Raw genomic sequence first — 13,754 nt, forward strand, 5'->3', positions numbered from 1 at the left:
TAAAAGCATGTAGCTAAAAAAATTTTCTTTTAACAGCCTCCAGTGAGGTATCAATGACATGAGAATAGAGAACAAGTTTTCCCTTTTCTATTTACATGTGTTATATGTATCTCATGATTCTGTGCTGTTTCTACTGGCCTCATGTATTGCTTGACCTTTGAAAGGTAGTGACTTGCCATTATTTTTGTAGGTCTGCAAGCTTGTCCCTGTTTCCTGCTCTTCACCTTTAGCCCTTTACTGAAGTGTTTCATCTGCTACACTTGATGTGGCTGCAGTAGCTTTTCGTTTGGTACAAGTGTCTATTGTTGATTCAGATTGTACTCCAAAGTGGCCTTGAATGTCTGACCATCTCCATGTGAGAGCAACTATAATATAGTGATATCAAATTTTTGTCCTCTAGTTCAAAGGAGCTAATTCAGAGTAACTTTGGTTTAGTGGAGATAGTCATTATTATTATTGAATGTTGTTTATTATGAGTTTTAGAGAAGACATTAGTACCATTCATTACCTGAAAAACAGCAAAGTTGTTTTGTTCAGACCTTATAGTATGTAGTATGTGTCTCTTCTTGGCCAGAAATACCTTACCATGAATGTTTTATAATTGGTCTATGAAAAGGGACCCTTTTGTACTGTTTAGATGATAACAATACAAAGTGGTAAGACAAACTACAGTCACTCTAGGTTAATGAAAATCTTCTGAATCTCTAACTTGAAGAATAAGACCTAAGAAAAGATTTAAAACTAAAAATGAAGGTTGGGTCATTTTATCAGTGTTTACTTAGTCTAAGTAATATTTGGAGGCATTGAAACATCTTTTCTTTTCATCCAAAGCCTTCCTTCTTACTAATTATAGCCCTGTAGTTCATGAGACTTGTTTGGAGCATGATGAGCTCTGTATTTATTGTAGCTTTAAATGGATAGTCATTATTGACTACCAACTTAGTCTTTAAAATCAATAATCACATTGTACCTAATTGTCAACCTTGATGATGTTTTTTAATTGGTAAAGAAAACCAATTTATATTCTCTTTTTTGCTTACTTTATTTAAATACTACCAAAAATTTTGGTTTCGGGTTTTTCCTAATTTAGTTTTTACACATGCATGCGCAGAATTAAAATTAAGTTGTTTAAACGCGTCTACCTAGATTCCTGCCCAGGTAGGAGAAGTTCTGCCTCTTTATGTTGGGAAAATAAACCTCTTCAGTAGTCCTTTGTAGATGTTCTGTATTGTGGTTGTTTGTTGTTACTGTTTTTTACTTGAGACTAATAATCTGTTTGCAACTGACTGAGACAGAAAAATGTGATGTTCCTTTCCACTCACTCCAGATTTTGATAGAAGACTTGTTTTATTTATTTCCAAAATTATATCCGCAGGAAACAAGCTGTTTAAATTCAGATTATGCTGAAGCAAAATGGTCCTGGTATGAGAAGCAACGTGCTGTTTTACGAGCACAGAGTCCCTTTTCTCATAACTGATTGATAGTAAATATTTTCCTGAAGAATTATTGCCAACCATGAACAGTGCAACTGTTTCACTTTTTTTCCGTGCTACTTGCTGTACCAGCCATTGTCGGTAATTAAGATCTACAATTCACAATGCAGACGTTTGCACTTCCTCTGGGTCTGTGCTATTTATAAGGCATTTCAGCTGTTCAGAGTTTCTTTTGAGTTTTAAACTACATGTTAACAGGCTTCTTTAATATACTGTTCCACAAGTAGCATGTCAGATGGGCCATTCTTTACACAGGCCTCTCTTTCAGGTCTCAACATTAGCTTTGTGGAGAATATGTTAAGATTTAACCATGTCATCAAGGCCAATGAGGTTAGAAAAACTCTGGAATGTGGGACGCCTGGGTGGCTCAGTTGGTTAAGCAGCTACCTTCGGCTCAGGTCATGATCCCCCCGTTCTGGGATCGAGTCCCACATCAGGCTCCTTGCTCGGCAGGGAGCCTGCTTCTCCCTCTGCCTCTGCCTGCCTCTCTGTCTGCCTGTGCTCCCTCTCTCTCCCTCTCTCTCTGAAAAAAAAAAAAAAAAGAAAAAGAAAAACTCCGGAATGTAACATGTTACATATTAGCATATTGCTATTTCCAAAAGGCAGGAATACGGTTCAGAAGTACTATTTTTTTCTTTCATTTTCAAATGTCCATATGATTTTAATGAGTGTTAATGGGAATTATGGAGAGGGTCTGAGAAACACCAGTCAAGTGACTTTTCCCAGCTCACTTTGAGGTAATAATCAAGGACCATTGTTATAAAGAAGCCTTTGTGTGTTTGTCAGGTTAAGGATTCAGGAACACATAACCTCCTGGATGTGAATTATATTTAGGAATACAGATGTGGGATACCAAAATGGATCAGCAGATTGACTGCACATTTGTTGTATGATCATCTTCAGGAACCCTAAGTCGCATACACCATTGGAGAGGAAAGTATGAATGGGAATCCTGGTCTGTTTTAATTTGGTAAAATTGAAAATCATTTTCAGCCATTTCAAGAGAGTTAATTTCAAAAGAAAAAAAGTGAGAATCTTCATGAATTACGTCCTTCAGTGAGAGAACTGCTTGCACAGTCTCCTTACTTCCTGCACTCTTTGCTACACATGTAGGAGAAAGAAACAAGAAGCAGAAAGCTGTCAACAAAATATGGGTAAAACTTTGCCATGAGCAAGGATCAGACTGGCTGTGTTAAGCCTGAAGTCAGCTGCGTTGATGCTGCATGTCGGCTGCCAGTGTCTTCCAGCAGAGCAGATCTGCAGAGAAAGGTGGACACGGGTTTCCGTGCTGATTCTTTTTTTTTTTTTTTTTTTTAAGATTTTATTTATTTATTTGAGAGAGAGAGACAGTGAGAGAGAGCACGAGCGAGGAGAAGGTCAGAGAGCGAAGCAGACTCCCCATGGAGCTGGGAGCCCGATGCGGGACTCGATCCCGGGACTCCAGGATCACGCCCTGAGCCAAAGGCAGTCGTCCAACCAACTGAGCCACCCAGGCGTCCCTTCCGTGCTGATTCTTGATGGGCCCTTGAATATAGACAGAGCTTCAAACAAAGCCTTTCCAAGGCAGTTTTATTTGCCAGAACCTGGAGATCTCTGTAGTTCTTTTGAACTACAGTGTTTCTATAAACTTTTTTCCCTCAGTGAACTCTTTATGAACCTTTTTTAAAGATAGCAGCAGTGGTTCAACTGTTGGGAACCACTGATCTATCTGACTGAGGCACTTCAAGATGCTAGAACCTATTCCCATTTCTATCTAGCCAGGGAGCTAATAAGATTAAGTTTGTCTTTGTGGATTGGTCCAGATTAGCAGGAGTTGAGCCCAGTCAGTGTTTTCCTCAGTTGAAAAACAAAAGGTTGGGAGAGAGAGGGATGAAGGAAGAAAGTTCTTCATCAAGAATTGACTGCAGTATTGCCTGCTGATGCATGTCGGATCGCCCGCATCGAGAGATCACATGGCTTCTCCAAAAGTCAAACGATCAATTCGCCTCGTTTTGGCTCTGTACTTAATGCACAAACAGTGCGATCTGCGGGGCTGTAATTGCATTGTTAGGGCCAAGGAACAAGCCTGTGCCTTTTCAGCAGACAGCTGGCAGGGAGAGAGGCATGTTGTTAGGAAAGAGAGAGGCAAGGCAAATAAAATTACTGCTAACGCTCAGAGATCGGCAGGAGTCCTACTTGCCTAATCTTACCGGTGGGAGCAAGCGGCTGTTGTAATCCAATTATAGCAGCATAAGCAATTTGTTAGACACTCCGCATAATGTAACAATTTCCCAATAAACTCTGACTTGTAATAACGTCGGCAAGAGTCCGCATAAATCTGCCCGAATGGTGGGGGCTGGAGCGTTCGGCTGGGGGCTTGTAATTGGCGCCATCAGCACGTTTTGCGGAGTGCAGTATGGTGCAGTCTTTTAGTGCAGGAATTTTAAGGAGAAAAGCATGGCACACGTTTCTTAGAAAACGAAAAGTGGCCATTAAAAGGGGAGCAGCAAGAAGGGCATACTCTTGCCTTCACATTACCTAGGAATCTTAGCGTAGAAAGAAAACAGGAGGAAGCCATGTTTCCTTCAATACTAAAGGGGGGGAAGTGGGGGAAGAGTATGTGGACTAAATTTCTTTATTTAAAAAGCATCAGTTTCTATTATTTATACGCCCCTTTTCCAGCTCCCCAAAACGCTGTTCAGGCAGCATTTAGCTAACATTTTTACAAAATGCTTATAGCCAGACAAGACTAGAAATGCCAAGTTTAAATTTGTTTTCTTCTAGAGTTTAGCATTTTCTTTACAACAGGAAAATACATGTTCTTTGTGCTCAGAATAAATCTTTTAAAGATATCATCTCACTGAATAGCAAACCTTTCTGTAGAGTTCTGCCTTCCACTTTAAGAAATGTCTCTTACCGAAGGGTTTAAAACCTTGCTTGTTTCCTTAGCTGGTTTCACTACCATTGCTTATTTTCTATTCCACAATACATTGTGAATGTCTATGATACAGGGATTAGTACTCTTGTTGAATGTTAACATTGTATAAGAATACAGTTTTTCTTATTTAAAACTATACCTGTGTGACCATTATAAAAACAATTTTGATTCCTACGCCATAATATTTGTTTTGGAAAAATGTTGTGTGGAGCAAAATAGAAGAATCTCCATTATTGATTGATTGATTAGCATTTGTAGTCACAGAATAGAGTTTATTTATACAAGGTAGAGAAGGTGAGGAATACTCAGAAATTTGTGTTAATGGACAGATTTTCATGCTACTGAGTGTGTATTAAACGTTTTCTACTTTCTTATGCCAATTCAACTCCTCATTGTTGTTAATTTGTGTCAAAACAAAGCTTCTGAAATAAGAACAGGATTATTCAAACTATCATGTTGCTGTGGGTATTATTACAATAAATATTTACTTTGAGTATAAACATTTCCTTCTACTGAAGCAAATGCTGCCTTGTTTGACTGGAGCTACATCAATAAACTGCAGTGCCTCTAATAAAGCCACTCAGTGTCTGGGTTTAACTAATGGCTGATTTTCATGGCTTTGACAGTGAGCTGTGTGCGTTATTTTCTCCTGATATTGTAAAAATAATGAGAGCAAATTAGAACAATCAGTTTACACAGATAGCTCCTGATTGGAGGCGATGGGCAATATGGCAGCAGGTAATCCATCTTCGGGCTCCTGTCACATTAACTTCAGCAGTGTGAAAAGATCAGGTGGGGTAAACGGGGATCCTGCCCAATCGGAACACTGAAATTAATGAGAAGAGCATTGTTCTGTGATCAACCTTTTAATTAGCAAGATTGGAAATGCAGAGAATGATGAAGGCAGCACCACAGCTGCACAATGCCAGGCACAATTCCTGAAAGGGGAAAGAAAGGAAAAAATCTGTGGGTTTAACATCATACTTTTCTTGCTGCATACAGGCATTATTCCATTCTAGAGCTGGTTTACAGACTTCACTGCCTACTTTCCAAAGTAATGTCACAAATATTGTTGATGTATTAGTGATCTATAGGCTATAATTCTGTCAGGGGTCATTTAGGATTTTGATTACCAGTATACTTTCTTTGGCATTGCACATAGGGTTTTATTCTTTTATTATTTTTTAATCAAGTAAGCAAAGAAATTAATTTTTTTTTTTTTTAGATTTTATTTATTTGACAGAGAGATCACAAGTAGGCAGAGAGGCAGGCAGAGGGAGGGGGGAAGCAGGAACCCTGCTGAGCAAGAGCCTGATGCGGGGTTTGATCCCAGGACCCTGACACCATGACCTGAGCTGAAGGCAGAGGCTTAACCCACCGAGCCACCCAAGCACCCCAAGAAATTAAATTTTAAGAGGTTCTGTCTTACTGACCTTCTGCCACCCAACCCCTCCAGTTTTTGGAGTTTTTCTTGCAAGTAGCATGAAAGTTTTCTGACTTGGAGCACTTTTGTCACTTTGAGTTATTTAAAAGAGGAGCAAAGTCTAGGCAATAAGCTAAGGCATATTTAGATTGTGTTCTTCCCTGATTCCGTTTATTAGGAAAATCACTGTTTTTTCCCCCTGCCATTGACTTCTCAGTGTTGAGGGCTGCGTTATTTCAATTTATATAATTGAGAATTGAATATCAATGAAGTATGGTGTTTATAGAAGGAAGAGGGGAGGAAAATCTATGCAGTGACTGAGACTAAAGGCTGATTCATCTATTTAAAGCTCAGTTATACTAAAATTGAAACCTTGTTAATTATCCCTGTAATATTGGAAAATGTGGTATAAAGCTATGGAAGATATTAATGAGCCAGATTTTCTCTGCCAAATCAGTGCCTGTTTTCTAGGCCTACTTTGACAGGCTTTAGCTTTGGGAAGAGTATGAGATTTTCAGTATTCTAATCTTTGTACCTTCAGCTTAGTTGCTTACTAAAAAAGCAAGAATATAATGTATGCCTTGTAAATGAATCCATTTATCCTCCAAATACATGTAAAATAAATTTGTGGTTTTTTATATTAACAATTAATTGACTTATGCATTTATTTAAAGTACTAATACATAGGGCCACCTGGGCGGCTCAGTCTGTTAAGTGTCTGCCTTCAGCTCAGGTCATGATCCCAGGGTGCTGGTGTTGAGCCCCAGGTCAGGCTTCCTGCTCACCAGGGGAGTCTGCTTCACCCTCTCCCTGTGCTTGTGCTCTCCTGCGCGCTCACTCTCTCACATAAATAAATATAATATTTTTTTAAAAATTAAAAAACATAAATACTGACACATAAAAGCGAGTTACCAGATACCCATCTGAGTAGAGAATTAACAGTAAAGAGCCTAAAGTATAGTATGAAATATTGAGGTTAGATGTAAGGTGATCTTTTCTCATCATAGTTAATAGAACCTTTTTCATATTTTTTCATTATATGTATAACTAATGGAGGTTCTAGCCTTGCAGCCATAAGATGCTATATTTATAGAAAGTAAGTCCCTGATATTATACCCCTATGCAAAACCTATAGAATAAAGGCACTTCACTTCCCAGTTGCACCCATCTTTCACCCTCCTTCCCCCCAAAATCTTTAGTATACATTTGAAATTCTGTCAGAAACCTGAATTTTGTTTTTGTTTTGTTTTTTGATTGACAGTAAGCTTTTCCTGAAAATACTCATATTCAGCATTTTAGGATCAGTGGCTTAATACTAAAGAGTCTTTAGGACTCCCCCCCACACCCTACACACACACTCTAAGAGAATGGTGCTACTGTGCATATTAATATTTTAAAGCCCACTTGTAGGATTTTGCATGATACTTTTCTACATTCCTTAATCTGGAAGAGAGATTTTTATACTTACGGCTTTTATGGATTTTTGTGGCTGTTCATTTTCCTCTCTCCTAGTTTGACAGTTTCAGAAGCCTGGGCTCATAAGCTCTCCATGGATATGTTCTTAGTCATATGGTGTAAATAGATCACTTACAAAGCTTGTGTAACTTGAGCTCTCCTTTTGAACCTTTCAGTTCCCATGAGCTCAGGATCCGTACATATAAAATCTTATTCTTGTGTCATGACTCCAGCTTGTAAGGCAATGAGCTATGAATTTAAATGACTCATCATATGAGTCATTATAAATAATAAGTAATTATTAAATATTATATATTATATTATAAATAATATATTATTAAATATACGTAAAATAATAAATAAGTCATCAAATGACTTATTCTATCTATACCAACTAATTATAAAATAAAATTGGTGTTTTTCCTTTTCTTCCTATGATTCAGGATTTCCATCTGACGTAGTGATCTTGCCAATATTTGTTCTTGTTGTTAGAGTTCTTTTCCACGAAGATTTGCTTTTTAAGATCCGTGTTACATAAACATCTCCTTTTTGAGGGCATCTTTTTGTTTATATTAGTAATTACAGAATGTCTTAACTGGCTGAATGACCAAGAAACTCCTTTTTTTTTCCTAACAGACCTAGAATTACCAAGTCACCTTAAACTCTACTAATCCCAAATCCCATGAATAGGGTTCACTTTAGAGAAATTTTCATAGTCTAGTCCTTTGGAGCTCACCTAATACATCTTTATTTAAAGTTCTTACATACAGAACCAGTTGTATCTCTGATGATATTATAATCCTTTCTAGTTCCCCATCTCCCTGATTTTTAGTTTAGGGCTATGTTCCTATATAAAGAATTGGAGGGACTCCTGGGTGGCTCAGTAGGTTAAGTGTCTGCTTTAGGCTCAGGTCATGATCCCCCAGGATCCTGGGATTGAGTCCTACATTGGGCTCCCTGCTCAGCTGGGAGTCTGCTTTTCTCTCTGCCTGCCATTCACCCTGCTTTGTGCTCTCTCTGCCTGATAATTAATTAATTAATTAATTAATTTTAAAAGGTTTTATTTATTTATTTGACAGAGAGACCACAAGTAGGCAGAGAGGCAGGCAGAGGAATTGGGAGAAGCAGGCTCCCTGCTCAGCAGAGAGCCCAATGCAGGGCTGGATCCCAGGACCCTGAGACCATGATCTGAACTGAAGGCAGAGGCTTAACCCACTGAGCCACCCAGACACTCCATAAATAAAATCTTAAAAAACCCAAAATACTTATTAAAAAATAGGAGATATAGGGACTCCTGGGTTGCTTAGTCAGTTAAGCAGCTGCCTTCAGCTCAGGTCATGATCCTAGGGTCCTGGTATCCTCGGGTCCTCGCTCGGTATCATCGGGTCCTCGCTCGGCCAGGAGCCTGCTTCTCCCTCAGCCTGCTCTGCCTGCTGTTCCCTCTACTTGTGCTGTCTTTCTCTCTCCCTGATAAATAAATAAAAATCTTTTTAAAAAATATGAGATGTAGAAAAGACAGTTCAAACAGAGTGATGTTAAAAAAAAAACCAGAGTGATGTAAGAGAGACTGCATAGCTACTTTGTATTGAAAATCTAAGAAAGTCCTCTTTTAGGAGGCAACATTTAAACTGAGATCGGGGGTGCCTAGGTGGCTAAGTTGGTTAAGTGTCAGCTTTAGGCCCAGGTCAAGATCCTGTTGGGGCTCTCTGCCCAGCAAGTAGTCGGGTTCTCCCTCTGCTCTACCCTCACTTCTCTTTCCACTCGTGCTCTCTCACTTTCTCTCTCTCAAATAAATAAAATCTTAAAAAAAAAAAAAAAGAATTGGAAAATGGCCATTTTTTACTCACATATCTTCAGAATGGAAGATCTTTTTTTTTTTTCTACTTTGTACTCCTCAAGACTTTGAGGAAGAAAGAGAATATGTTAATGTTTATTAAGCCCTATGTTTAGGCACTGTAGTGCTAGCTCTGTTATCTCTTTCTCTTTCTTTTTTTTAAGATTTTCTTTATCTGTTTTCTTTATCTGTTTGAGCACAAGCAGAGGGAGAGGGAGAAGCATGCTTCCTCTCAGCAGGGAGCCTGACACAGGGCTCCATCCCAGGACCCTGAGGTCATGACCTGAGCTGAAGGCTGATGCTTAACCGACCAAGCCATCCAGGCGCCCCAAGAATATGTTATTATTTATTAAGTCTGATGTTGAGGCATTATAGTGCTAGCTGTGTTGTCTGTTTCAAACCTTATGTGAACCTGATAAGATGGATGCACATCCCCTATTTTATAGATAAGGAATCTGAAACTTAAAGAAGTTGAGCCTTTTCCAAGTTTTCACATCTCTAAGTTGCAGTGTCAAGTCTTGAACTCCAGTCTCTCTGACTTCAGAGTCCTTCCTTACTATACCAGGTTGCCTTTTAAATAGTATTTGGGGGCCCTATATTTCTCCTGCCACTATACTTGGCTTCATACTACAAAGCACCTCTAGCTTTTCTCCATTTGATTTCTGTAACACTTTTCACATCTGGCAAATGTTATTTCTTCATCTCCCCTGTCTCCCTTATTGCTTGTAAGATAATGTTGTTCCGACTGAACTGAGCCAAATACTGTACTCAGAAAACGGTCTCTATTCTAGGCTACCTAGTCAGTAATTCTACTGTGTAACTTTAAATGCTTACTCAGTGATAATCACCTACCTTACAAACACAGGTCTTTAAAGTGTCTAAGATGACCTCATGGCTCTGTGCTCCATTGTTCTACATATGAGTCCAATACAGCCATCTCAAGGTGGTGACTCACACCTTCCTAATTGTTTTAGAATACAGATCTCATCCTACTATGTCAGGATTTACATTGTAACTATATATTGGCAATTCTTTTATATCAAAAATTTATTTTTCCTGATTAAGCTTGGTTATTAATTTTGTCAATTAAAAAAAAATGTCCCTTAATGCTTCCAGGTTGAGGCTGTGATTACACTTCAGTAAACATTTTTATAGTTGTTTACATGCTTCTAGATAGATCGGTGATTGCAAAGACTTGGTAAGGATATCAGAATTAATAGCTGAACCTTACTGTTTCAGAGAGGAGAGAAAAAGCTTGGGAGAGGAGTGAGTCATTATAAAGAAACAGGTTCATTGAAAGCAAATGAAAACAAAAAGCGAACAAACATGACTATTAGCATATACACGCACATAGAATCTCCGTGCATATTCTCTAATAGAAAGAATAGAAGTTTTTGATAGTTATGGTTGACATAAATTTCATGCTCAGACTTGTGAAAATATGTAAGGAGTTCTTGCTCACATGGAGTACTAAGACCATGACGAACAGGAATGTTGAGTGAAATATTTCTAGAAGAGTAAACTAAATGTAATTATGTTTTACATGTCAGACATCATTTCTTTAACTTTATATACCTTTTCTTGGAATATCTAATAGCATAAGGAATTTAATTGTAAAGTGGTTTTGTTTTGTTTTTTTTCAAACCTGAGAGCAGGCCAAAAGGGGAATACACAGAGAAAACAGTGTTTAAAAAGAGATGGTTCCTACAGTGTTAACTATGGAGTGTGTAGCGTGACTCTGTAATGGAATATCATGGCAGGGGGTATAATACTGTAAATAAGATGAATATGCCACTTGTGGATTAATGGGCAACCTAAAGGGTGGCTTTATTTACATCTATGTGTGAGGTTCTTTTTCATATTGTGTATTTTCTGTTACTCCTGTGATTGGAGTGCTTAGAACCTGACAGTTTTATTAGGAAACTTTAAAAAAAAAAAGGTGTTTCCTTGATCTTCCTTTATGTGATTTTTGTAGGATTAGTATAATGCCATTTTAGACTTTAAAATGATAGGTTGGAGAAGTTTTTATTAACTTTTTTTCTGGGTGATATTTAAGGAAGAGGAGGTGGGTTCTGAAATTAAGTCCAAGAAATATAGCTACTGTTTATATTTCGTTCTGAACACTTAAGGAGCAGGTTCAGGCACCACATGTATCCACATTCCAGTAGATTCATTTGCAGTGATAACAGTTTTGTGAATATTGGATGTTTTTGAAAGATTTGGGTACTGAGTAATGTAAATGATTACATCTAGACTGGGAAACTAGAGGAGCCATTATCTCCACATTATAACATGAGAATATGCAGTAAAGGGTAAATCCTAAGTGAGAGCTTTTTATAGCTAATTTTTTTGGTATACTCTTTAGGCTGCTGTGGATTGCCAATTAATACTGCTATCTAGTGCTCTTGACACTTCATAAGTTTGAGACTTACATTGTTACTTACTCCCTGTTTCCCCTCAGTTGAAAATGTATAAAACAGGGCGCCTGGGTGGCTCAGTGGATTAAGCCGCTGCCTTCGGCTCAGGTCATGATCTCAGGGTCCTGGGATCGAGTCCCGCATCGGGCTCTCTGCTCAGCAGGGAGCCTGCTTCCTCCTCCTTCTCTCTCTACCTGCCTCTCTGCCTACTTGTAATCTCTCTCTGTCTAAATAAATAAATAAATAAATAAGAAAATGTATAAAACAGGTTCTTCATAAAAGGCAAATACATGGTACCCAAAAGTAAATTGCCTTCATCGTAGAGATTGAATGGAACTGATGTGCACTCGCAGGTCAGTTCTCAAATTGTTTGTTGAGTCTAATTGACTTCTAAACAAACAAAAAAATTAAAAAACACTTTTCTTAAGTATTAAGATTGTGTTACCGAATTTGATACCCTTTGTACCATTACTTATTGAAAGTTTACAATGTGTCAGACACCTGGTTAAGGAAATTACACTCTCACTTAAATCCTTGCAACAGTCTCCTGAAGCATAAGACCCCATTTTGCATACAAATAAATTAGAACTCAGAGAGAAGGAGCAACTTGCCCAAGTTACGATGTAGACCTGGAATTTGTTTTTTTTAAAGATTTTATTTATTTATTTATTTGACAGAGAGAGATCACAAGTAGGCAGAGAGGCAGGCAGAGAGAGAGAGAGGAGGAAGCAGGCTCCCTGCTGAGCAGAGAGCCCGATGGGAGACTCGATCCCAGGACCCTGAGATCATGACCTGAGCCGAAGGCAGCGGCTTAACCCACTGAGCCACCCAGGCGCCCTAGACCTGGAATTTGAACCCAGACTGCCCCCATAGCCATGTACTTTCAACCACTATGGTTTGTGAATTTTAGTACATAGAAATTAGGGTGGTTTTGTTTGGGCAGGGGGGAGGTTAATCTAAAAAAGTTTTCTGTGGTGCCTATTAAATGTTAACAATTTATCAACAAGCAGCCAGGATTTGGAAAACATCAGAAGTATGCAAATTGATTGTATAAAATTGTGATATGGTAATACATTTTAAGTTTGTAAACTTCTCTTGCACTGAGAGTGTTTTTCCTTTTCAGCATTCCATGTGAGATGATAAAAATTAAAAATACCTCAATTAGCAACCACAAAAATGTAAAACTGTTAATTGAACCTTGTAATCTCCTCTTGCTGTCTGTTAGGTTTTTCTTTTCAGGCTTTGATTGTGTGTAATAAAACTGTTGCTCAATTAATGCCAGGGTTCTGAAGCCTTTGGATCCACAAAAGAGAGTGAAATGCAGAAAGCAAGAGGCAGCATCAAATAGTTTTTCTGTCATGTTAATTTAGATCTGTCGTTCTTGTCCCAGTTCATGATACACGGCTCCCAACAGATACTAGGTGAATTGAAAGAGAAGCAATAGTGAATTGTGTCTTAGGAAAAACACAAGTCATGACAGAGGCTCTCCGTAGGTTAATGAAGAACTGTTTCAGACAATATTTCACCCCTAGTTTGAGCCGCCCTTGGAATGAATGTGGCTGTTCATGTGACCAGCAGACATGATGCAAAACCAAACTAATTGGTGATGTGGCATCTTGGCTTTATGGTACGTGCAGGAAGGGTCCAGGACTGATCTGATGTCCATTGCCTACTGTCATTGGCAGAAAGGTGCTCGTGTGTAACCAGAGTACGAGAGAAAACATCCTACTGACTTGTATTAATTCTGTTTAGAATGTTGAAAAACAAAATGGTAAAAATTTTCCTTGGACATTGGTAAAGTCTCCTTTAATTATGGACACATTTTTTGAGGATTTCATAAGCTTGAAAAGAAAAAAAAAGTTGATATTTGTTTCATATTATCACTAAAAAAATTGTTTCTTAGTTTTAGAATGCAGAATAATGAGTAACGCATAACAGTCTTCACTAAAGTGAATTTATTTTTAAGGTGACTCTTTACATTCTCTTTTTTTTCATTCTTTCATCCTCCCTCCTTGATTCAAGGAACTTACTGTGCAAGCCTAGTTTTATATTTGTATTTTAAAAAGAGTGTTGGAAAGCAGTGTTTCTTTCAGGTTGGGGAAGATTTGAAATCCAGTAATGACAAATGAAGTCCCTTTCATTTCTGGCTGTATTCCCAGATAGTTGTGTGTATCATAATCATTGAACTTTTAGAGCCTGCTCGCCTTCTGTTTGG

The 13,754-nt window shown here is 38.2% G+C and overlaps 1 protein-coding gene across 6 annotated transcripts in view; it reads left to right on the forward strand.

The window, feature by feature from the left end:
• The window catches only part of BTRC (beta-transducin repeat containing E3 ubiquitin protein ligase), a 183,264-nt gene that overhangs the window by 119,706 nt on the left and 49,804 nt on the right, over window positions 1-13,754 (forward strand). The window contains exon 1 of one of the 6 annotated variants that reach the window (XM_044240343.1): window positions 10,038-10,133. The exons of the other annotated variants lie outside the window; for them this stretch is intronic. Coding sequence (XP_044096278.1) covers window positions 10,041-10,133 — 93 coding nt within the window. The 5' untranslated portion in view covers window positions 10,038-10,040. Of the gene's footprint in view, window positions 1-10,037; window positions 10,134-13,754 lie in introns of those variants that run through there. 6 annotated transcript variants of the gene reach the window in all.

This window comes from Neovison vison, chromosome 2 (genome assembly GCF_020171115.1).
Source record: "Neovison vison isolate M4711 chromosome 2, ASM_NN_V1, whole genome shotgun sequence".
Classification (NCBI taxonomy): Eukaryota; Metazoa; Chordata; class Mammalia; order Carnivora; family Mustelidae; genus Neogale; species Neogale vison.